At 39.8% G+C, this 24,864-nt stretch overlaps 2 protein-coding genes across 3 annotated transcripts; one reads left to right on the top strand and one right to left on the bottom strand.

Annotated features, from left to right (window-relative positions):
• Nucleotides 1-800: 800 nt before the first annotated feature.
• On the top strand, nucleotides 801-18,907 carry eif2d (eukaryotic translation initiation factor 2D). 2 transcript variants are annotated; one of them, XR_013502281.1, is made up of 16 exons: nucleotides 801-1,015; nucleotides 2,387-2,577; nucleotides 2,661-2,744; nucleotides 2,840-2,930; nucleotides 3,015-3,122; nucleotides 3,515-3,789; nucleotides 4,098-4,215; nucleotides 4,293-4,338; nucleotides 4,424-4,530; nucleotides 4,654-4,809; nucleotides 6,174-6,263; nucleotides 6,891-6,986; nucleotides 7,896-8,016; nucleotides 11,531-11,705; nucleotides 11,818-11,962; nucleotides 14,708-18,907. XR_013502281.1 is itself a non-coding variant. In XM_078255267.1 (15 exons), the coding sequence occupies exons 1-15, from the start codon at nucleotides 960-962 to the stop codon at nucleotides 11,886-11,888; spliced, it is 1,785 nt and encodes a 594-aa protein (XP_078111393.1). In that variant the 5' UTR covers nucleotides 801-959; the 3' UTR covers nucleotides 11,889-14,603. The 2 variants fall into 2 exon arrangements, 1 of the variants encoding a protein (XP_078111393.1); XM_078255267.1 differs by lacking the exon at nucleotides 14,708-18,907 and having other exon boundaries at nucleotides 11,818-14,603.
• Nucleotides 17,192-18,052, bottom strand: LOC144520208 (putative G-protein coupled receptor 139). The gene has a single exon (XM_078253877.1). It carries the CDS (start codon nucleotides 18,050-18,052, stop codon nucleotides 17,192-17,194), a length of 861 nt encoding a protein of 286 aa, XP_078110003.1.
• Nucleotides 18,908-24,864: the final 5,957 nt, after the last annotated feature.

Raw genomic sequence — 24,864 nt, 5'->3', positions numbered from 1 at the left:
CAGCCTTAATTCCTGTTTAAAGTCATTTACATAATGTGTTTAGAATTACCTATGGGAACTGATAAAAAAGGTAACACTTAAAATGTATTACTGCGGCGTCAAAAGGCATGGTGAAAAATTGTGAGTGCACCTAAATTATGTGCTGGTGCACCTAAATGAAAAAGATAAATGACAAAGTTAGTCCTGGTACAATAACCAGGATATCCTGAACCCGGGACAGGATGTGATAAATAATTTTTAAAATATGTTTTATTTTTGGAGAGATGATACACGCTGGAAAATATATATCTAGACACTTTGATTTTCCTTAATTCTTATACTGCTGTGTGCTCGGTAGTGGTTTTGACATGCATCACATGCCACCAATGTTTATGTTTTTTTTTCTTCTTCCAATTCTTCACTGATGACTGATGGCTTGAACATTGTAGTCTCAGTGGCCCTATGTTTTGTCATTGTTAAGCAAATACAAGTAAAGAGGGGCTTTCTCAGGGGGCAATGCAAGCCAGGACTCCATCACTATACAATGGCTAGCATTGTCATTTTAATAGAGATTTCATGAATTTTTTTGTCTCATTGTCTAAGAGACACTAATTAGTCAGGTTATTGGGCAGGTTATTGCACCGTTACCAAAGTCGACCAAAGAAAGGTGAAGCTGGCATCCTTTGATTAAAAATAGTTACATATCAATCAATCATATGCAGTCACTATCACTGTCATTCTCTCATCATACATCCATATGCTTCATTCAGCCTGCGGAACTAACGTTCCCGTAACGTTGCCGCGGTACAGTTTCACGTCGGACTTAAATATGTGTCGGACCATCATACCCTAGGCTCATATAGGCTGTTAAGCCAATATAAGACTATTTCGCTGGTGCAGCGGCTTCGTTTGAGAGTTTGTGTGCTGATATAATGAAAACAGTTACATTATCTGAGAGAAGTTGATAATTTCCTGAAAAGATGTTTGTCAGACCGTTTCGTGTCAAATCCAACACCGCAATTAAAGGATCAGACAGGTGAGTCTCTGATAGCTGACAGCAGCATGCATTGTCAGCTCAACTCACAGTGCTTCTCGCCCTATTATTTCTATCTACAGTGTATGTCATTTTATTTATGTAGTGTAAGTGTACTCAAAAAGCTCAACTTTAAAGGTATCAGAAGGCTGCCCAGATATTAGACCTCACCTGCCGTTGCTGGATCACGTCAGAACTAGAGTAGTTCTTGTTTTAAGCTTTATTTTTTAGTTGTTAGTTGTAGTTAGTTATTCTGAATCCAATATAATCTTAGGATTTTTGTTCACGTTGTAATTTAATACAAGTCAATGCCAATATCCAGAATGATCCCTGAAATACTTTATACATACATACAGTGTCTATAGTACACCCCTCACATTTTAGTAAATATTTCATTATATCTTTTAATGGGACAACACTGAAGAAATTACACTTTGCTACAATGTAAAGTATTAAGTGTACAGATACTATGCATCCTGATAAAGTTCCATTGGCCTTTGGAATTAAAATAGCCCCACATCATCACATACCCTTCACCATACCTAGAGATTAGCATGGTCTTATGTCAGTTAGCCTAATAGCTGGTTTGATTTGCATTGAGAGATGATTTTATGGAAAGTACCCCATGCCAATCTCTAGGTATGGTGAAGGGTATGTGATGATGTGGGGCTATTTTAATTCCAAAGGCCAAGGGAACTATATCAGGATGCATAGTAGCCTGATAAAGAAATAACTGGCCTTTAAAAAATAAAAATCTGCCTGCCTCTATGGGAATTTAACATAGGGGTGTACTCACTTTTGTTGCCAGCGGTTTAGACATCAATGGCTGTGTGTTGAGTTATTTTGAGGGGACAGCACATTTACACTGTTATACAAGCTGTACACATAATACTTTACATTGTAGCAAAGTGTAATTTCTTCAGTGTGTCCCATTAGAAGATATAATGAAATATTTACTAAAATGTGAGGGGTGTACTCACTTTTGTGAGATACTGTACATATGTCAGTTACAGTCGTGCTTCTTCTTATTCAGTCTAATGTTACTAAAAACTTCTAGTTATTATATTGCTGGAAATGGCAGTGCACTGAGACAGAATATTTACCCACCAGTCTCAAAATGCACAAACAACACCACAATGGAAAATAGTATTTCTTTGACAAGCAGGCCCTGTATTAGAAAACCTCTTAAGTAAGCGAATTCTGAGAAAAGTATGGGTTATGGCATGATTATGATGTGTGTTCAGTTGAAGAGGAAAAAAATGTCTAATGAAAAGTTTTCAAGATGTTGCATCTGTAAAAGATGTACAATATGTATCTGTTGCAATTACTAGTTTGACATTACCCAGTGACTGAGACTTTTGTTTTTACCTTTAGGAGAAAGCTCAAAGCTGACATATCTTCAGCCTTTCCTTCACTGTCTGCTGACGAACTGTCTGAGCTGGTCCCCAACAAAGAGGAATTAAATGTGGTGAAGATTTATGTACATAAGGGAGATTCTGTGACACTTTATGTTCTTCACAAAAATCCACTGTTCTTTGAATTGGAGAAACGACTTTATCCCACAGGTAATGACCTGGCTGTTAAGTTACATTAAAATAATTAACTGGATAATTAACTATAATATGCATTGTCATATTCTATTTTTCAGTATATGTGCTTTGGCGCTACCCTACTATCCTGCCAACATTTAGGACATGGCCTCCTGTGCTTCAAAAGTTGATTGGAGGGGCAGGTACATTTCTTTTTCTAAGATCAAGACCTGAACAGATGTTTAATATTGTACATTTAGATTGAAATTAAGTAACAAAATACTGTGTTTTCCCAAAGATCTCATGCTGCCAGGTGTGGTGGTGCCTTCAAGCGGTCTCCCAGATGTGAAACAGGGCGACTGCTGTTCTGTTACGTTAGTGAACAATAGGTAGGTTGATAAAAGATATGGAAACACGTCTTAACATGTTCTTCACAGATTTAAGCGTGACACTGTTCTCCTGGTTGATTGCAGAGCTCCTGTTGCAGTTGGCACTGCTACAATGTCCAGAGACGAGATGCACAGTTTGGGTATGAAAGGGAGAGGAGTGTGTGTTCTCCATGCGTACATGGATAATCTCTGGTGAGTAGCTTCCATTTTCCTGCAGATTTCAATAATTCATTTTTGTGAACGTTTTTGTTAAAATGGATAGTTTGACTTCTTGCAGAGCATTAGGTGAGAAGATTGAAACCGCTCTCATGTCTAAGAGTGGAATAAATCCATTTTCACTCTCAGCAAGAAAGCTAAAAAGTAATTTCCCCAATTTGTTGAACTATTCCTTTTAATATTGAGATCACAGTATTGATCGAAATCATCCACCCATTTTTTTTCCTTCAATTAGTATTATGCTCAATAACCCCTCTTAAAAATTAATTTTGTAAGTTTTAACTGTTTAATTGTATCCAAAATTGTGATTACATTTTCAGGATTAACCATGCAGCTCTACAGTCGAGTAAACTTTGCACGTGTTTTAGGGCTTTTGGAGACAAGTCAGCTCCTCCTTTACCGGATGCAGAGAGTGAAGGACAAGGGGTGAAGGGAGAGGAATATGAGGTCGATGAGATGGAGGAGGAGGTTGAGGAGGAGGCTGAGAAGTGTGTGGAGGAGGAGCAGAGTCCCTGTCAAACAGTCACAGATCAAGCCTGCTCTGGTATTGAGGAGCTGAGTCTGACTGAGCAGGAGGAAGAGAAAGGTGATAAGGGCAATGAGGAAGAGGAGGGGAACCAGGATGACCAGAAAATGCCACAAGGTACCAGACTTAGTCACGCCTCCCACCATTTTTGTTAAAAAGGAACTATTTTAAAATATTAAAGTACTTACCACCACACTTCTTTTAATAAGACTCAAAAGTACCATATTCCCAGATTCAAATCAAATTGAAACATGTACTTCTTAATGATTGCAGGGCAGGCTTGAGGGCTCACCAAGTTAATTTAGTGACCATATGGTTGTGTTTTGTAGATACAAGTAGAGAATAACATTTTCTAATGTGCCAAAATGGGAGCCTGTTTAGAGGGAAAAGGATGTGACCCGGGTCATCATACCCTGATTTCACAGAGATAATGGACGCCTTGCTGTTGCAGTGTTTTCTCCATGCTCTCAAGAGCAAAGTGAAGAAGACAGATCTCCCCCTGCTGACCAGTACATTTCTCCGCAATCACATGTTCGCCTGCTGGTAAAGTACTGTTCATCTTTTAAGACTTGTTGAGGAAGAATTACATTTAGTTCTGAAAACATCTTGTATTATTTCAGCCCAAGTGGAAAGCAACTTGATATCAAGAAATCCAGCTATAAAAAGGTATTTTAGATGTCCATTTTACACACGTAAGTAAACTATCGTATAACCCCATCTGTAGGCATTTATTCAGTGTTTCTTCCAACAGCTGTCCAAGTTTCTACAGGCCATGCAGAAGCAGCACAACCTTGTGCGAGTAAAAGAACTGACCAAGGGTGTGGAGAGCATTGTGGAGGTGGACTGGAAAAATCCAGAGTGAGCCAAGCCCTTCCTCAACTTAAAGAAATTCTTGGTTGAGATTCAAACTCACAGCCCGCCCACATTTTAAAACTGACTAGCCCTTTTGTTTTTCCGTTTTATTACATTAACACTTTATAGACTGCGTTCCATCAAAGTTCCCGAGGAGACAGATGTTGAAGCAACTCCGGTGCAGGATGGAGGGGTAGGAGAACCTCCGTACCATCCCCCTGAGATCACAACTCTGTACTCTGTGTCAGCTCGACTGGAGCCTCTCTTTCTAGATGCAAAGAAGAGGTGTGTCTGTGTTTTTTTAACCCCGACTCTTGTTGCATCCACATTTTTTGCATGGTTCAGACAGCAGGGGGACATAGCAGGGAGAGTTCAAGCTTGTGTATCAACAAGCATCCATTAGTCTCATGTTTACTTGAGTGCAACACTGAATCCCTACCAACTCCAGGAGGGTTGTTCTGTAAATGATCTCAACCTCTGACCTCCCTGCGTGGTCAGATAAGATAAGGCAGTTTTCTCATGACACAGGTCCGACAACTATTAATCTTAGGCCATGTCTAAAATCACTCCCTTGTTCACCTATTTACTACTCCAATATAATAAATGGTCGGTTGCATTGTGGGAGTGGTATCAGAAAGTAGTGTACATGTCATGGAGACTATTGTTTTGTTCTTTATGGCTTATTTTCACAGCAGGCATTTTGACTCGTCATAGTAGAAAAAGCACAGACATAACATTAACAATGTCAGTGTCCCAGTAGGCTGTGACAGTGAGCCAGCATGCAAAATACCAGGACCCTCAAACTGAAGCGGAAAAATGCATTCAAGCTATTATTAATTAAATTTTTTACACCTGTGATTTTCCTACTGTGACATGTCAAGATGTCTTTAGTGAAAACATGCCTATGTGGAAATGTTTGAGGCCACAATATAGTGTATACATTTCACACTAAGAAAATGCAATATACAATGATATAGTTATAAGAGGTAATTTTTGTCACTGGTGAATTTTCCAATCAATACATCTATAGCTGTGTCGTACATACCTGCCTTACTAAACACAGTTAGGCTGCTAATTTCCTATTATATACTCTACCCCCCTTTATAGCCAAGTAGCAGACATCTAGTTGAAGCTTTTCAAATGAAACATATTTGCATATTCATATGTTCTGGATTTTTAAACAAGGGAGAAGGTGTATATGTAATATATGTGTAAAATTAAGTGTTACTCCAAGCAAAGTGTTTTATATGTCTTAAAACAATGTCTAGAAAGGACCTTTTTAAATAGCTATGTTCATCTTTTGGGCTGTTTAGTACTGGATGTATTTTCTTGTTTAGTTTTGTGTATTTTAAAGCTCCATGTAGGGACAGGGATTGCAAACTAGCGTAAGCTATAAATGCTGTGGTATGTGTGGACATTGGTCTATGCTATATACCGGTACTAGTCCCTATAGAAATAAATATTAAATACATAAAATAAATGAATACAAAAGTGTGTTTTTGCCAACTCTGTCTTTGTTTTTAAATTGGTGTAAAATTCAGTAGCATTACAGAGGTCTTTAAAAACTATGTAAGCTGAAGACACATTGGTACATTTCTCACACATGCACATTTATTATTGTACTTATGTGTGCTTAAATGCCCCTACAGGAAAGGAACAATACTGCAGCCTGCTGAAGTGAGACATATTGTCACAGAGTATGTGAAGAAGAATGAACTGGTGGATGAAAATAATAAGAAGTAAGTAGATGCTTAAAATCTACAGATATCAGCACATATTGTCATTGTTACCACCACCAAGAAAGTTTGGTAAAGGTTTGTCTGTGAAGGTATCTCAAGAATATATTAATGGATTAATGGAATAATACGACATGTGAGTTAAAACCAATAAAATAAGTAAAATAAGTTAAATTAAATAATAATTAAGACCGGCAAACCAGACTACTGAAAGGCACAGCTTAAAAGACAGGAGCAAGAACCTATTTAATCAAACAACACTGAAGGCAAGCTCAGTTTGAGTTTAAACATAACCACCCTGCCAGTTGTTTTGTAACTGGGTGCAGTGGTAAAAGGGCTGCCCTAATGGCCACTGAACCTATACAGAGCTGACCCCAGACCATGTGATGTTGTTATAATTGACTAAAATGCTAAAAATGTGACTCTGAAACAGACATCTCATGTTCCCTTTTAAGTCATGACAATCAGGCATCTCCTGATGTGAAACTAATTGAAAATGAGCGATGGGAAAAATGAAATAACATCTGCCATGCAACTGGCATAGCATAATACGGCATCATGTTTCCTATTGACTGCCATTCGTCCACTGTATAATGTGTTTTTTTTCAATACTTTTCTGCCCTCTAACAGTTATGTGACCATAAACCCTACTCTGTGTGACTGCTTGCTGGATAAATCAGAGTACCAGGAGGTTGAGTCTCTCAAGTGGGATGACCTCTTTAGCAGGTAAAGACTTATTTTTTTTTTCTTATTTGTTTTTTTTAAAGGACCATGTGCAGTATCAAATATAAATGTTGTCGTACCAGATTTGGCACTGATACACTTCTTTAGCAAGAGTACATACAGTATATACTTTAGAATTTTATAGATTAACAATTGATAAAAAAAATAGATGAAGTGATCATGAAAATAATCATTAGTTGCAACATCCTTTATACCAACATGTGATATACTGTACTGCAGGCAGGGGGAGACAGTCAGCATCATCATTACAGGATGGACGCAGGATGAAATAATTATCCTAATGCAAATCTGTAATCCAAATGTGATCTGTATACAACAATAATACAGCTGCTCTGAAGTCTTCCACTCACAACATCTGCTTTGTAACCACTGCTATAAATGAACAAGATACACTTTTTAAGAACCAAAGACAGCCCATAACATTTTTAGTTGCTTTTGCCTTAAGAGAAATCCACTTTGCTTAATGTTGAGGCAGGCTTTAATTAGAAAATGGTTTTGCTGGGAGTAATCAGAATCTCAGGGGGAGTTTGTGGTTCTGGTTTGTGGTTCTGGGCTTCCTCGCATTGCTTTTTCAACCCATGGAAGTTATTAGAATTACAGGCATCTTTATCTATTTGAATATTTAATGGTGAGTTCATGAAATAAGGATTAGCATTGACCACCTCAGGTGTTTCTTTTTAATTTGATGGATTCCCAGTGCAAACCTTCACATTTGCTGTCTACGTGAAAGTAAATGAACAAAGTATAAAAAAAATCAGCTTACGTGGACATGGAGTTTTTGGTGATCATATGCTCTACATTACAACCTAATTCAACAGTATCACTGCCAGTCCCCATTTCTCTATCTTCCCATTTTGGTGTAGGTTAAACAATGCCACCTCATTTTCACAGGACATTGGAAAGAATGCAGGAGTGCTATCAAGTTGTGTTCCCCGGACAAGCACCCATAAAGAAGAAGGGCCACATTGACCCCATAGACATCTCTGTGGCTTCTCGAGGCTCCAATAAGAAGGTGACAGCTTTTACTACACACTCTTAAATTGCCAGCTGTACATCAGCAGGGAGTTCTTTAAAATGGTTTCTACCAATAGTGAGATACAGTATGTGAGTTTAACAAGAGTCTGGGGCCATGCATAGTGGTGTTTTGAGCTAAATGCTAACTTTAGCATAGTCACACTGACAATGCTAACCCATGCTGGTGTTTAGCAGATATAAGAATACCATGTTCACAATCTCACTTAAGTGTGTCAGCATGCTAACGTTTGCTAAATAGAACTGAACACAAAGTACAACTGAGGCAAAAGGGGATGTCAGTTTTTTTTTGTGATCAACAATTTTTTATTAGAAAAGATTTAATTTTATTTTAATTTTATATATATTATAATTTAATTATTTACTTTGAACATACACAGCACAAACTACAGTATGACACTCAATACATAGCTCATTAGAGATAAAAGCGGGATGGTGAAGAAGATGAAAGGCAGTTATGACGGGGCCCAAGCCACCCACGCCAGTCGCCCCCGACGCCCCGGGGAGCACGCGAAAGCGGAACCCAAAGCCTGGTGGCGGGGAGGCAAACGTCGGTAAATATCCAGAGTTAACGTAGCGGTCAACAGTTAATCTCCATGCATATACAGACCACCTTTAAGAATGCTCTACAACAAACAGCAGAGAGAAATGAGAGAGTGACCGAGAGGGTGGAGGCAGGTGTGGTGGTTGAAGGAGCAGGGGAGGTGGTCAAGTTGTTGTAAATGGCGTCATAGGCGCCGATTTATGTTTTCCTCCGTGGGTGCTCACAGGCGCATGCCCTTTTTAAGAAAAAGTAGTCAAACATTCTTTGCATTTCAGCCAAAACTCGTCTGCGTTCATTATAGCACCCCCTAATGGCCGATCTTTGCCAAATTTGGTACAGAGCCTTAGAGCGGCATGCCAAACGAGCATCAGTTTCGTGTTGATTGTATTTACTGTGGCAGAGATATTGCAATTGCAAATTTCCCATTAAAATGCATTGAGTTATTGGCCAAAACAAATAAATGTTGCTTATAGCGCCCCCCTAAAGGCTGATCTTCGCCAAATTTGGTACGGAGCATTTTAGTGGGATGTTGAACAATGATCTCAAGGTCTTTGCTGATAGCATTTAATTTGGCCGAGGTATGATATGATACGTGTGTGGTAGCTATCTAGGAAAATTAGTTTGGTCGTCAAATGGGCATACTTTAACGTAGCAAACTTCCTTGAGTAACTTTTGGTCAGGTCCTTCTGGAGATGCTACTTACTTACTTAGGCGATATTGCGGAAAACGTTTGTGCAGAAATGGGCGTGGCCTATATCATGTGATTCAGCTTAATTTAAGGAACACGTGGATGTAAGGTTTTCTAATGTGCGATGTGTAGTTAAAGGCAAAATCATTATAGCGCCACATAGTGGTCCACGTGTAATTTTTGGTAGGTGTGGTCCATGACCCATTGTCTATCTACCCTGTACATTTCCAATCGGTCGCACGGTCTAGGAGGAGTTGGAAAAAGTAGTTTTTTGATTTCACGCATAAAAATCTGGGCGGAAATGGGCGTGGCCTATATCACGTGATTCAGCTGGATCCAGGGAACGCGTGGATATGTGTATTTTTAATGTGTGATGTACAGTTTGGGAGTTATAGGGCCAAACGTGTATCTCTGCTATAGTGCCACCTAGTGGTGGAAGTGTTTTTGTCTGAGGTCCTTGCAGAGTTTTGGACCAGTCCTGAAAATGGCACCCCCCCCCAACATATATGGTTTAGGCTGTAGTCGGATTTTTAGGCGGAGAAGAAAAATATTAATCCTTACAAAAACAATAGGGTTCCACAGCCCTGCTGTGCGAACGGTGTAGCTCTTGCCGGTTCTTGCAGACTCGGGCTTGGACCCCTAATTAGCGTGCGTGCGTGCGTGCGTGTGTGTGTGTGTGTGTGTTTTATTTGTGTGTCTGTGACAACAGTCGGTTACTGTCTGTGCCACTGTGCGCCTGTCGTGAACCATTGTCCGCCCCATACGTACATTTAAACTGGCACAGTACTGTTTTTATGATTGAAATGACATTTTAGATTACATTGGACATGTAATGAAGTTTTCTTGGAGAAAAGAAATAAGACCGCTAAGTACATTAAACTATAATAGTATATAAACTGTATGCTGTTAAAACACATACATTGGTGTGAGGGACAAGTACCAAAAACAGGGAGAAGTTATTTGGTTAAAGATCTTGCCGCTAAAGATAATCATGTGTATCATCATACATCAATTTCAGAGATGGTGTACTATATCATAACGGGGCCCTAATTACCATTTTGGACAAAGCCGTGAAATTGCGTACAGGTTTATAAATATAAAAAACAAAAACTAACAATATTACTTCCCAAATCCCCACCTACACATTTCTCGCAGGACTGCCATTTTTACAAATGAGTTTTTCCTCAAACTGTTGTTAACTGGTAAACCTATTTTATGAAAAATGAGTCCCAATTTAGAATTAAATCATGTTCAGGAATAAAAATAGTTTAACAACACATTTCTCTTGATGTTTTGTACAAAAATCTCCAGGTTTGTGGTCTTTTACCAGCCATAAGGATGAAAAAGCAGTTTACCCCAGAACACATCATCGCTGAACTAGACAGAATAAGTGACAACCTTTACACATCCCTAGTGGGCCAGATAACCCAAATAATATGGCATGTAAGACACTCAACCCAAGATGTGTATTCAGCATTAGTTAAACACACAAAAAAACACTTTCAGTCATCATTGTCAAACTTGATCTTCTTTCCCTGGAAAGCCAGGATTTGTCCTTGCTGCTCCATCCTTTTCTTACTGGCCTCCCAGGATGGATGCAGTGCCTGCTGTGGTACCTGATGGGAAAAGACACCCCCACCCCTGCGATCATTTTGCCTTGCACCGTCACCTCTGCCTCGCCCCTTCCCTCTGCCGACAGAGGGAAAGCCCTTCTCTGACGACCCAGGATGTCGGCCCAAGGGCGGGGCTTGCTGTACTTTGACTCTGAATTTCTTTCTGCTCCTTTCTCTTGCTTTTGGAACTTGGATTGTTTACTCAAATCTCTATTTTGACTACTCCCACCCCTTGGTGTCCCTCGGCCCCTAAATCTATCTCCACCTCTCCCTCTGCGTGCGCCTCTGCCCCCACCAGGTTTAGAGAGGGATGAACAGAAAACGGACTGAAGCGAGGTAGCTTTGGACTTAAGCCGGGACTCCAGCTCATCAAGTTCACTCTGAACCTGGTCTGACCTTTTCACTTTTCGCCCCTTGTCGGCCTTCTCCTCCTCTACACTTTTCTGCCTCCTCTTCTTCTTCTTGTATTTGCTCACTTTCCCAACTGGCACAGTACCGTTCCCGGTCATGGCCGATGAAGCTGAAAATCGTCCGATTCTGGTCGCCTATCCATCAGTGTATTTCTAGCATCTTGTTACATATTGTAGTCGACATAAGCGGTAAGCTAATATTGATTTATTGTTCAATTGTTTCCATATGCTACCTGTAGGTGACTCTAATAAAGAACCTGGAAGTATACGGTTTGGATCCTGCAGTCGTTGCCACTGCTTTGCAGCGTAGAGTCCAGGCCAGCTCTGTCTTACAGCCCATCCCTGGGTCCAAGGACAAAGTGCTGGTCCAGATCCAAGGCAATCAGATTCATCAAGTTGGCAATTTGCTACAAGGTTTGGAAGAAATAATACTTGAAGTATCTGACAATTTCTCTTAACAGTTTCTCTCAATTGCTTTAATTGTGCAAATACATTCAGTTTGTCTAATCCTTATTTTCAATTTCAGATCATTATCAAATTCCTCGGAAGTGCATCCAAGGACTAGACAAAGCTCCAAAAGGGGGAAAGAAGAAGTAACATTTCAACCTGCTAAACCAACCATTTACTGTCTTTAAAGCTGCTTTACTGTCAGCCATTCATAATAAATACAGGTGATTTACTGTCCTCTTCTAAAGGTTGATGAATGTCGCAATTTTGTTGTGTTCTTTTGTACTGATTCGGCTCCCAGAGATATTAGTAAGTTACTGATAGGATCATTCAAAAATGAGACCAGTATTGTTTTACTTAATTCCTGATGATGAAAAGAGCTTTTGGAAAAAACTAGGGCTGCCCCCTGAAAGTTGAAGATTGGAATCATCAGTCGGAGACCCCTCAGTCGACTGAGGTTCTTCAAGTCGAGCAGTCAGGTTGTTTTTTTTTCAGTCAGTGTTGTCAGTATGCAGTGTACTTCTGGGGTATTTCAGTCCCCAGAAGAAACTGCAGAGTGAGCGCTTCTCGCTTTCAGGGTAAGTCTGTGTGAGATGAATGCAGCTTCCCAGAGGAAGAGAGACCTTGTCCGGTCAGACTCTGAGTTAATGTTACCTTTTGCTTAGAAGTGGTACATTTACAGCTCACAGCAACTTGTCACGATATACGGCTTTTCCAATCCGTTGTTAGTAATTAGCTTGCATTAGCTCGGAGGGTGCTCTTGGCTTGTTTACAATTTTATGTGAACGTCACTGTCACCCTTTTCAAAAATCTGGCAGTTCAATAACACTGTGCTTGATAGTCTAAATGAAGAAAAAAGGATAGTTAGGGCCCGAGCACCGACAGCGGCAAAGGCCCTATTGAAACTTAAGGAATTATTATTCCTTCTTTCTTCCGGCAAATGAATCGCCTTTTTGAGGTGCTTAACATACTCAAAAACTCACCAAAATTGGCGGTCGCATCAAGCCTGGTGAAAATTTACTTTTTTAAAGGTTTCGGAAATAGGCGCACAAAATGGCTCGCTAGCGCCCCTACAAAATTGTTGAAATTGAGCCCCTGCAGTACATTTAACGTAGACTAACAAAACATGGTACACATATGTAGCATGTCAAGCCGTACCCATACCCTTAATGCAACAGGAAGTCCGCCATTTTGAATTGAAAGTTCGAAATTAGTGTGATTTTGGCCATTTCAACATGTCGTACTTTAACAAACTCCTCCTAGAGATTTCATCCGATCGACTTAAAATTGTGTCTGTACCATCTTAAGACATTAAGGATGAAAAGTTATTAAAAGAAAAAAATTTTTCATCATGGGGGCCTGGCCGTGGCGGGGTGGCTATTTTGTGTGTTTCGCCAACAAAACAGAAGTGGGTGTAACTTGAGTGTACATTGCCCAATCAGCTCAAAGATTTTCAGGATTCATAAGAGTCCAACCCTGAGGACATATATAGAGGCCGTATAGTTACTCAAAGTCATAGCGCCCCTAGTGGCAACAGGAAGTAGACCTAAAAGTCAAGGTGCTATACTTTAACGAACTACTCTGAGAGATTTCATCCGATGGACTTCAACTTTGGTGTTTGCTATCTCAAGACCTCAATGATGAAAAGTTATTAAAAGTTAAACTTTTGGTGTGGACGGTGTGGGCATGGCGTGGCGGCCATTTTGAGCGTTTATCGATGAACGAAGAAGTTGTTGTAACTTTAGTGTACATTGTCATATCTGCCCATAATGTCTCACGATTGACAAGGGTCCAGGCCTGAGGACAACTTTAGGCAAAAATTGACTTTTGGTCATAGCACACCTTGCTGGCAACAGGAAATCAGCCTTATATGACAAACCTCATCCGATTTACATGAAACTTATAATGTGTGGTCTACATGTGATACTGAGCCGGCCCCTGTATTTTAACAACGCCCATGTACTTGGGCCACGCCCCATTTTATGACTTTCGAACCGTTTAAGGTTGACTCTTGTGAGGTATCATTGAACTCAGCAGAGAGTTCCTTTTTCATTGGTGACAGTTTGCAATGTCCAACAGTCGCGCAAATACACGGCCGCATGGAGCGGTGTCCGCCAGTAACCCTGACACACAAGGAGGTGCGAGGGCCCGTCCAACGCTGCTTGCAGCTTTAATTAGGGCCCAAGCGCCGACAGCGGCGCAGGCCCTATTGAAATTGAAGGAATTATTATTATTCCTTCTTTTCTGCAAATGAATTGCCTTTTTGAGGGTCTTAACATACTCAGAAACTCACCAAAATTGGCGGTCACATCAAGCCTGGTGAAAATGTATGTATTTTAAGGGTTTCGGGAATAGGCGCACAAAAATGTGCTTTAGCCACGCCCCATTTTCATAACTAATGACCCGTTTGATGTAGAATATTACAAGGAGGTGAGAGGGCCCGTCCAATGCTGCTTGCAGCTTTAATTGAATATTAGTATTGAACAGCCAAATCCGGTTTGACTGACAACATTCTCAGTTGGGTACAACCCTAGAGAAAACTCTTCTAGCAGGTTTAGACGTGTAAAACCATCAGATTAAACATTCAGTGAAACAGATCAAATGTGTATACCCAGTTTAATGCTGTCAAAAACAACTTTTTTCAATTAATTTGACGTAATTTCTCCAGTGTTAGGTTGATGTTTTCAAAATATTTGCCACATTTTTAAAAGGAAATAACTCATTTTTAAGAACCGTAATCTATTTTAAAACCATATGGTGCTTTCTTAAAAATGTGTTGCCTGTTGATGTGACTGTATTTAGGCTTCAGCTTTTAACATTTTGTTGAATGTTGTTTGTGGATTAAATGGTTTTTAATGGATTAAATGGTTTCTATTGTTTATATATAAATATATATATATATGTGTATATACACACACACATGTTCTGACAATGTTGACAATTTTTTTTACATTTTATGCCATTTTTAGACAGCCAGCAGTGGAGAGATGACAGGAAGAGAGTGAAAGACGAAGTGAAGTGAATGTAGAAGGTCCCCAGCTGGACGCTGCAGGGGCATTGTTGCAGGTCTGAGCTTTAACTCCAGGGTCAGTAGGGCACCTCCATACAGCAATTCTTAACCTGTATTTCCACGTTTGCACCTGGAAGCTCCACTGGAACAGATGAGGAGGAAGGTCAGGGCAAGTGTCTCTCTTCTCCCCCCGCCCCTTTTAGCTCATGTTAGTCGCTGTAGATTGTAATTAAAGTAGATACCTTAAAGTCCACATAAATGGTTCTCATTCAACACATTAACTAGTATATTTCAAGATATGTAGTTTTTGTTTGTTCAAAACACTGCAGTAAACAAAGAAACATGGATACAATAGAAATAAACCTGTTATTTTTTGCTGTGTTTCTTAAAATTCAAGGCACCAACATTTCACATCACCACAACCAAGATCTTTTTAATATTCCCCCTGTGGTAAATTCCTTCAATCTCCTCACAAATTGTGCCATTATTTTTCACATGATTTTGGTTGTTGTCAGGGTTTTATGTTTTTTTTTTTTTTAGTGATGGACTCAACTTTAACTGAGGCTGTGTGCAATTATACAGCCTCAGTTATGTTGAGGTCAGGTCTCTGTGGTGACCAATCTAGTGTTCCATCTGCACATTTGCTTTTTAAGTCTATATCACGTTCGTGGTGTTTTTGACGATGTTGTCGTGTTTAAAGATGGAATTTGCGGCAATTGTTTCCCCGGAAGCAATCAAGATTTAATTATAGTTCTTTTCTCGATGGAAAAGATGTTTTTGCTCTTTTCCCAACTGGCTTTGGCAAGAGTTTAATGGCAGGTGATTTGTGTATTTTGAAAGTGCCTGGCTTTACCAAACAGTTTCCAATGACGGCTTATCAGATGGTTGTGAGATCTGGCGCGTCAGGTTAGGGGTGTATGCAGCCTGAAAGGAATACCTGCCGATACTACTTAGGGTTCGGCTCCTAAAAAAATCTCCTAAAAAGACGCTAGAATTAACCAGACAGTAGCGCACAGTGTAGTAAAGATGGAAATAAGTATCCAGTATATCTACAGAAGGCTTTCGACTGGCATGATTTGTAATACCAACTGAAATTTGGACTTTGCTCCATTAAACATTCTGCCAATAAAATCAATGATGGCTGAATTCCATTTAGCTGCTTCAGGTGCAGGGTCCTTATATTGCTCATACTGGCTCACTGTCACACGGTCATGAATTACAGGGACACTTGAATAAAGCAGAGCCATCGTTAATGTTATTAGTAACATCTGTGCTTTTCCTACTATGACAAATCAAAATGTCCCCAATGGAAAAAGGCGTATTGCCACAGAAGACAACCATGTACTTGTTACATGCTAGTACAAGCACCCCTATTTTAAATAATCAAAACTTGAATAAGGAATTAATAATAATAGCTGGAGTGCATTCTGTGAACCATACTGGCATTCTTGCTTTGTAGTTTCTTAAAACATACCCACAAAAGCTTTCAGCACAATTTTCTCAGATGTCTTAGGACTAATTTACAGTACTGCAGGGGAAAGTAGCACAACACAGTATTGTACCTATTCTAGCTTAGGTAATATTTTTGTATTTTACAAATTTCTCAGAGTAATTCAGGGTAGATTGATTTGATTGGCACAAATTGTTGTTTGAGGATTTTTAGACAATGGGCCTTGGTTAGTGCTATCTTTGGAGAAATGGTATGTTTTCGTGAAAAAAATTAGAAATGGAAAATAAAGTTTTGTAAAAATGTTGTTTTATTGACCAGTGTTGATTTGGAGAGTATTGACTATATATGATAGTGACTCCTTTATTGCAGTCCTGAAGTAAATGGTCAAAAAACAATAAGAAAAAGATATGCGGTATATCATCTATATCTATATCTATATATATATATATATATAGTCCTAAATCAAATTTAAATATTAAAATATCATTGCTTTACATACGTTAGTGACAACAAAAAATATATGTAATGTTTGTATCTACAGTAAATAAACACAAAGCTAAATATATTGAGGCATATTACAGATTTGCCATGATACATTTGTACTAGATTATTAAAAGCTGCCTTGCCACAATGGCTGTCAAGTCATGCCTTCTTGTTTGTTTACTCTGGGTCTAGAATCCAATTGCAGGAAATTAATTCTGAAATTTGAACTGCCATGTCAAACAGTGGAGATGTGTGTCAGGATTGTTAACATGGACAGAATGAGTAAAATACAGTAATAAAGAAAATTAAATTGTGTTTTATGGAGTCGTTAAGTCAAAGGCATTGTCTGCTGAGAGCAACAAAGTCATTAACCGGTTATGACTGCCGTGAGATAATTTCCTCTGTTCCTTGAAAGTGCACCTGTACAAACTTCCTCAAGGACAACATGTTGGTAATAGTGTTTATTAAAGACACTAAGGTTTTTTCTTCTGGCTAGAGTTTTGTTTTGCATTAGAAGGACACCTGTCTGGCACAGGCAAAGAACTCCTGGCGAAACTTGGACTGGGTGCATACATACAGGTACATGTTAGCAGCCGCATTGCTCAGGCTCAGCATGGTGCCAGTGTCTGCTGCTATATTTATCTGGAGGTTATAATCATTACGATCCAAACTGTACATGTGAGTTGTGCGCAGGATGATCTGAGTTATAGCACGGGTGACAGACAACAGCACGAAACTCATGGAAACAGTCACCAGAAGCACTACAGATTTTCTCATCCTGGAGCGCAGCAGGGGCATGACTTTGTTGACCCTGGAATTTAAATCAGCTGTGATATGAACCCGATTGCTGAGAGAGATTAGACGCAGGGTCAACCCGTTAAGTGTGAGGATGATGATGAAGGGTAATATGTAGGCTTGCAGGGTTTGAAGCCAAACGAGGGCGTGAATGAACTGAGTTGGGGCCTCCGGTTTGTAAATACATCTGGTCTGGTTGTTCGCATAGACTGAGGCATTAGACCAGTAGTAAGGAATGGCAAAAATATGACTGAAAAAGAAAACAGCCATTGTAGTCCATGCTGCACATCTCAAAGTGCAGATTTTAGTTTTCATTTTCCACGTGTGGATAGCAACAAAACGTTCCACTGTAAACACAACCACCAGCCACGTCATGGCGTTGTATGCTCCGTAGTTAAAAATGTCCCTCAGGCTGCACCATGGCTCGTAACTCCAAAACGGCTCCTGCTGGTGGTACTTAACAGAAAGCTCAAGAACCACAACGAAGATCAAAACGAGGTTATCCGCCACAGAAATGGCCATCAGGTAGAAGGTGCTGGACCTGGAGAGCTTGCATTTCCTCCTCCAGATGATCATAAAGGTGATGATATTGGCTGAAGAAAAGATTTGTGTAAATAAAGGCATCTCTTTACTATCACCACTAAATTAAATTAAAAGCATCATAAAACAGTAATGCATTTTGGTATGATATCAGCCAACAGCTCTAACTCTGTCATTGATGTACTTACAGGGGATACCCACAGTGGCTAGAGCAGGGTAGAAAACCTCTTGAAGTGTCACCATCCAATGTTTCTTTTGAGGGCTCATATCCTTCTTGCGCCACAGGTGGCACCACGACAAAAGTGACATTAGAAGCTTCTTAGCTCAGTATGCATATATTGCTCAGCACAAGATGGTCACTCCCACCTCATCTTGACATACAAACCATGACAGTGTGTCAACAACCTGGTAATATGTGTTGATGAGTAAAGGGGATTTTTGACGGCGTGACAACAGCTAATGACAAAGCAGGAATCCTCATTTGATAAAATTGTGTTTTTATCTGTCTATGGCGTATTAAAATTCAAATGAAATTGTTTGTTCACTTGGGGTCAGCGGACAAAAGTTATGAACACAACATTAACATGTTATCACCTTTTAAGTTGATATGGTGAACTTGTTAGCAACAGTTGCTTGTTTACACATCCAGCAGATGCAGAGCAACATCATCATTTATTTAGAGTTGTGTTTCTGGCCACCAGCTGAATGTAATTCCAACATTAACTCTCTTTACCTCTGTTTTTGGTCTGTATACTCCTGAGGGAAACATCTGGTTCTTACGCTGCTGAATGCTCCTCAATGTTCAGCTTGTTGATAACTGTGTCTGCCATGAGCAGGTCGGATGAATGGATGGATGGATGGATAGAGTACTTTATTAATCCCAGCAGGCATGTTTTGTTATTTTGCTTTGATATGACTCCAAATATGAAATAAAAAAAGTCTGCACACATTGATCTAATCTCTGATGTAAATTTAATTCTTAGAAAACTGGGTCATTTGAACTTAGTAAAATAGCTTGATTAAATGAAAGGGAATGCAGACTTGCCAGTCCTGAAATTCAAATCAAACATGCCAATTCCAAAAACCTAAATCCGGAAAGAGCTCCAACAATAATATACATAATAAAACTGGCAGTCATGCACATCCTCTCCAGTGCTCGAATTGCGTTTCCAAAAAAGGGTCCCCCACATTGCCTCAAAATACAAAAAACACAGTTTCTGTCTTTGAGTCTGGACAACAGAAAGGGCTTAGTCCAAGCATGATGTATTAATATTAAATGACTGGTGTGAAGCTTTTTTTGGTTTGGAGGTCATTCATGGCAGAAAAGCCTGGATCGCTCTGTATAAATTACCAGATAAAACTTCTTTGCTGTGACAAGTCCTCTAAGGCTCTTTCCAGTTGGATTGCCACTTGGCTTCCAGGGTTTAAAGTCTTCAAAACTTTTTTGAATGATTATTCCAGGCTGCTGACCAGCCCATGCACTCATTCTCTCAATACAGCACATTGCATGATTTGGGCCAATCGAGTGTGTCCAGAGGAGTAGATGAGATCTTAGTGAGTTAGAACTCAATAAGCTATGGCTTCTTCGCAGTTTACTTAAGCTGCTCTCACACCGCCTTGCTGAAACCGCCCTGACAACCATCTACTTGCAAGAGTGTTGCTCAGAAAAGCAAAGCATTTTTAAACTGGCAGAAGTTCAGCACAGTGAACTCTCAGAGCAAAATCTGTGCACGTTTACGTGGGCAGCAACTGCTTCAAACCCCTACCGCCGTGATCGAAACCGCCTTCCTCTGTCATTGTCTCATTGGAATGATGGAGATAAAGAGTTATTGGTTGGCATTGTGAATGATCCTTTAAGGCCAAGGCAGAGATGTTCACAAGTCATTTTTTGGAAGTCCAAGTCGAGTCTCAAGTCTTTGAGCTCGAGTCCAAGTCAAGTCTCAAGTCTCAAGTCTTTTGCCACGAGTGCAAGTCAAGTCTCAAGTCTCTGGCCATCTGATCTGTCCCTAACACTGTATTATTAAATCTTATGAATTCAAAGCATGTTCTGTAGCTACCATCCGTACAGTACAGTATCAAAATCAGTTGTAGGATAACTTTATGGGGTCTACTTAACACATCCCTGTAGCACTCGGACCTGGTGAAATATTAACCTAAGTCTGTCAAATCATATGGATGCAACTATAAAGATACAATTTGCCTGTTCCCAGCATTAGCACAACACTTTGCAATGGTTAGCTTGTTACCTGTGACGATATATGCTAAATGTAACGTCTCTTTCACTGAAAAAAATTTCTAATGTCGAAGTGGAAATCAAGAGAATAGTGGCAGCGCCACACCAGTTACAGAACAACATGCATCTCAGTGTCAGTCCAAATTACGCACAACACCGACACAGCGTTTGTTCCTGGGGAGATGGATCCGTGTGTCCCGCCTCCTGTGCACCATGGATGTCTGAGCCTCAGCAACTACTAACTATAAAGATACAATTTGCCCGTTCCCAGCATTAGCACAACACTTTGCGATGGTTAGCTTGTTACCTGTGACGATATATGCTAAATGTAACGTCTCTTTCACATTAGCAAGTGACTGACCTATTTGGGTGCGTTTTGAGATGCCTGATGAAGTTCGACGTTGTTGAACACCTGTCACCGGCAGGTCACGTGCCAGACACCTTGCATGTAGCTGTTCGCTTACTGCCACTGTTTACGAAGTTATTGAAAGCAAAACTAATGACAAAAGGCACAACTCCGGGAGGACTTGGTGTCGCCATCGTCAATGCATTTTTTTATACAGTGGGGCAAAACAGTATTTAGTCAGCCACCAATTGTGCAAGTTCTCCCACTTCAAAAGATGAGAGAGGCCTGAAAATCACATTGTAGGATTTTTAATGAATTTATTTGCAAATTATGGTGGAAAATAAGTATTTGGTCAATAACAAAAGTTCATCTCAATACTTTGTTATATACCCTTTGTTGGCAATGACAGAGGTCAAATGTTTTCTGTTAAGTCTTCACAAGGTTTTCACACACTGTTGCTGGTATTTTGGCCCATTCCTCCATGCAGATCTACTCTAGAGCAGTGATGTTTTGGGGCTGTCGCTGGGCAACACAGACTTTCAACTCCCTCCAAAGATTTTCTATGGGGTTGAGCTCTGGAGACTGGCTAGGCCACTCCAGGACCTTGAAATGCTTCTTACGAAGCCACTCCTTCGTTGCCCGGGCGGTGTGTTTGGGATCATTGTCATGCTGAAAGACCCAGCCACGTTTCATCTTCAATGCCCTTGCTGATGGAAGGAGGTTTTCACTCAAAATCTCACGATACATGGCCCCATTCATTCTTTCCTTTACACGGATCAGTTGTCCTGGTCCCTTTGCAGAAAAACAGCCCCAAAGCATGATTTTTCCACCACCATGCTTCACAGTAAGTATGGTGTTCTTTGGATGCAACTTAGCATTCTTTCCCCTCCAAACATGATGAGTTGAGTTTTTACCAAAAGGTTCTATTTTGGTTTCATCTGACCATATGACATTCTCCCAATCCTCTTCTGGATCATCCAAATGCTCTCTAGCAAACTCCAGACGGGCCTGGACATGTACTGGCTTAAGCAGGGGGACACGTCTGGCACTGCAGGATTTGAGTCCCTGGCGGCGTAGTGTGTTACTGATGGTAGCCTTTGTTACTTTGGTCCCAGCTCTCAGCAGGTCATTCACTAGGTCCCCCCGTGTGGTTCTGGGATTTTTGCTCACCGTTCTTGTGATCATTTTGACCCCACGGGGTGAGATCTTGCGTGGAGCCCCAGATCGAGGGAGATTATTAGTGGTCTTGTATGTCTTCCATTTTCTTATAATTTCTCCCACAGTTGATTTCTTCACACCAAGCTGCTTACCCATTGCATATTCAGTCTTCCCAGCCTGGTGCAGGTCTACAATTTTGTACTTTGACAGCTCTTTGGTCTTGGCCATAGTGGAGTTTGGAGTGTGACTGTTTGAGGTTGTGGACAGGTGTCTTTTATACTTTATACTATAATAACAAGTTCAAACAGGTGCCATTAATACAGGTAACGAGTGGAGGACAGAGGAGCCGCTTAAAGAAGAAGTTACAGGTCTGTGAGAGCCAGAAATCTTGCTTGTAGGTGACCAAATACTTATTTTCCCGAGGAATTTGCAAATAAATTCATTAAAAATCCTACAATGTGATTTTCTGGATTCTTTTTCCTCATTTTGTCTTTCATAGTTGAAGTGTACCTATGATGAAAATTACAGGCCTCTCTCATCTTTTTAAGTGGGAGAACTTGCACAATTGGTGGCTGACTAAATACTTTTTTGCCCCACTGTATGTGAGTGCGCGCACATAAGGCATAACGTTACGTTGCACATAATGGCAAAGGGCAGGGGAAATGCAGCTCGTCATACGTTTCCCCAACGTATATGCGCCAATAAAAGAAAATAGAAATACATGAATAAATTTAGATTTAAAAAGCAATAATTACATGAAAACAGGTTGTTGACGAGTCTCGAAGCTCGAGTCTGAAGTCTTTTGGGTCGAGTCGCAAGTCAAGTCTGAAGTCTTTTGGGTCGAGTCCGAGTCAAGTCTGAAGTCAGCTGTTTGTGCGACTTAAGTGCAACTCGAGTCCAAGTTTCAGACTTGAGTCCCCATCTCTGGGCCAAGGGGAATGCTATTGGCCAAGTAGTTCCTTTCACACCCTCTTCAGCTTTTTTCACGTAAGAAGCCCCTCCATTCATATAATATGCAAAATGTTAAAGCACCTCTAATACTAACACTGTCTTTCTTCGCTATAACAGTCGCTATCATCTTTTGAAAATGGTAGTTGGTAGTTGAGACAGACAGGAAATGAGGGGAGAGAGAGGGGTAAGGCATCCCACAAAGAACCCTGGCTAGAATTAAAATGGGGACGTTGCGGTTAAATGGCATGCAGCTTAACCATTCTGCCCCCCTTACAGTCATCCGCATGCATGCAAGCATGCAAACAGGAAAATTGTTTGTGGTCTGTGTGTTTATCCCAAACCAAAATGGCTCTAACCTGTCTTATCCAATTTGCTAAAACTCTGTATATAGGCCAACAGTCAGCCAATGAGCTGTACATTTGAATATTATTCACATTATTAAGTCTGACAGTATGAATGTCTTGGCCAATTGATGTAACCTAATTACAGGGCTGCCTACTTTAGAGTCAGATGTCCCGTTATCAAAACGTTGATTTTTAAATGTCTGAGGATCTTATTTGTATCAGCTCTGCAATAACAGTTGACATTTGGGGAAAAAACACCAGTCAGTGAAGGGGTGTTTTTTTTTTTTTACCTCCTGTCTGTGCACATCATGTTCTCTGAAACCATCTGTTTGTCTGGTGCTGAAAAACCTCTCCAAATCTCTTACACTGTTGACTTTAGAAGTAGCCAGACTAAGCAGTCACGAGTAGAACAATACATAGATTTGACATAAACTGGTTACAGGCTGTTACAATTCAGTGCATTATGCACCGGCATGCACGCTTTGCACACTCTTTTGAGGAAGAGGAACTCTCTCCTCAGGCTCACAATCAAGGCGCTCTCTCTCTCCAGATGCCCCATCTGCTTTGATGCTGAAGAGGCTCTTTAGCCGTTCTCCATGAGATAAAAAAAATTATGTGTCTTGTGGCTAATGAATTAAATGTGCAGAAAATCTAAATGCTATGTGTCTAATCTAAAATCAAGACATACAAAAGCACTTCAGTTTTTTTGTTTTCAACATGTCCAATCCATATAATGATTAATACAGTGCTAAATTACAAACAACTTGGAATGTCTGAACTATCGCATGTTTTGATTTCAGGTCAGTACATCCACTTAATCGAATGGATGTCAGTATTATTAGTTGTGGGGTAACTAGACTTTTTCTCAAAATACAATTCAGTTTTTTCAAAGCAATAGTTCAAAATTCAATACGCTTCATTTTCTCACAGAAGACTAGATGAAAAGATTGATACCACTGTCGTGTCTTTCCATTAAATATAATATATATATATATATATATATATATATATATATATATAATATTATTTTATTTTATTTAAACAACAACTCGGCTACACTAACGTTAGTTGGCTAAGAATCTTTTAGTAGAGGACTCTTCCAGTTAGTCAGCTAGTGTTGCCAAGTTGTTTATTTTCATTTGGTTCTTTGATACTTGAGCAGTTGGCTGCTGAAGTAGCAACAGCATATTCTTTCTACACATGAAATATGATGCTATACAGCCAGGAGCATTAGCTTAGCTTAGTACAACACGTAGTCACTACACCCCCTGTGAATCCACAATTTCTACACTTTTTACACATTTTTTGCACAGATTAAACAAACAATAACCTGTTAATTAGTGAGCTTTGTAGGTGTTGTCAGGTTATTTTTATACTTTGGAAACAGCCAAGCTAGCTGTTTCCCCCTTCTTATATGCTAAGATAACTGTATCCTGGCCACAGGGTATTATTATTATTATTATTATTATTATTATTATTATTATTATTATTATTATTATTATTATCATCATAGTAATCCAAATCTGAAACAAAAAAATAGAAAGAATACATAGTAATATATTTTACTACTGAACAAAGGAGACATGCAGCATGAATTTCAGTCAACTCTCATGATATTGAACCACTGAAATGAAATGGAATTGGCATTCCAGGAGATGCCTCTGTGCCGCAATTGCTTCCCATCGGTCACTAAGTATGAAGATTAAAAATTAAACATTAAGGCCATTCTCCAACCATATGTTTTGCATGTATATGTAGGTATATAGGCTACTTTTGAGACATTATACCAGGCCCTAACTAAAACAAACTAAAACTA

The sequence above is a fragment of the Sander vitreus genome, chromosome 7 (assembly GCF_031162955.1).
Source record: "Sander vitreus isolate 19-12246 chromosome 7, sanVit1, whole genome shotgun sequence".
NCBI lineage: Eukaryota > Metazoa > Chordata > Actinopteri > Perciformes > Percidae > Sander > Sander vitreus.
The sequence above is the reverse complement of the archived record's forward strand: the minus strand, read 5'-3'. Positions and strand labels throughout refer to the sequence as shown.

Coding starts and splice junctions, on each gene's coding strand:
- eif2d (XM_078255267.1), top strand. CDS start 960: ATGTTTGTCAGACCGTTTCGTGTCAAATCCAACACCGCAATTAAAGGA. Junction 6,987..7,895: donor TGGGATGACCTCTTTAGCAG/GTAAAGACTTAT, acceptor TCATTTTCACAG/GACATTGGAAAGAATGCAGG. Junction 11,706..11,817: donor AGTTGGCAATTTGCTACAAG/GTTTGGAAGAAA, acceptor TTTCAATTTCAG/ATCATTATCAAATTCCTCGG.
- LOC144520208 (XM_078253877.1), bottom strand. CDS start 18,052: ATGATCATCTGGAGGAGGAAATGCAAGCTCTCCAGGTCCAGCACCTTC.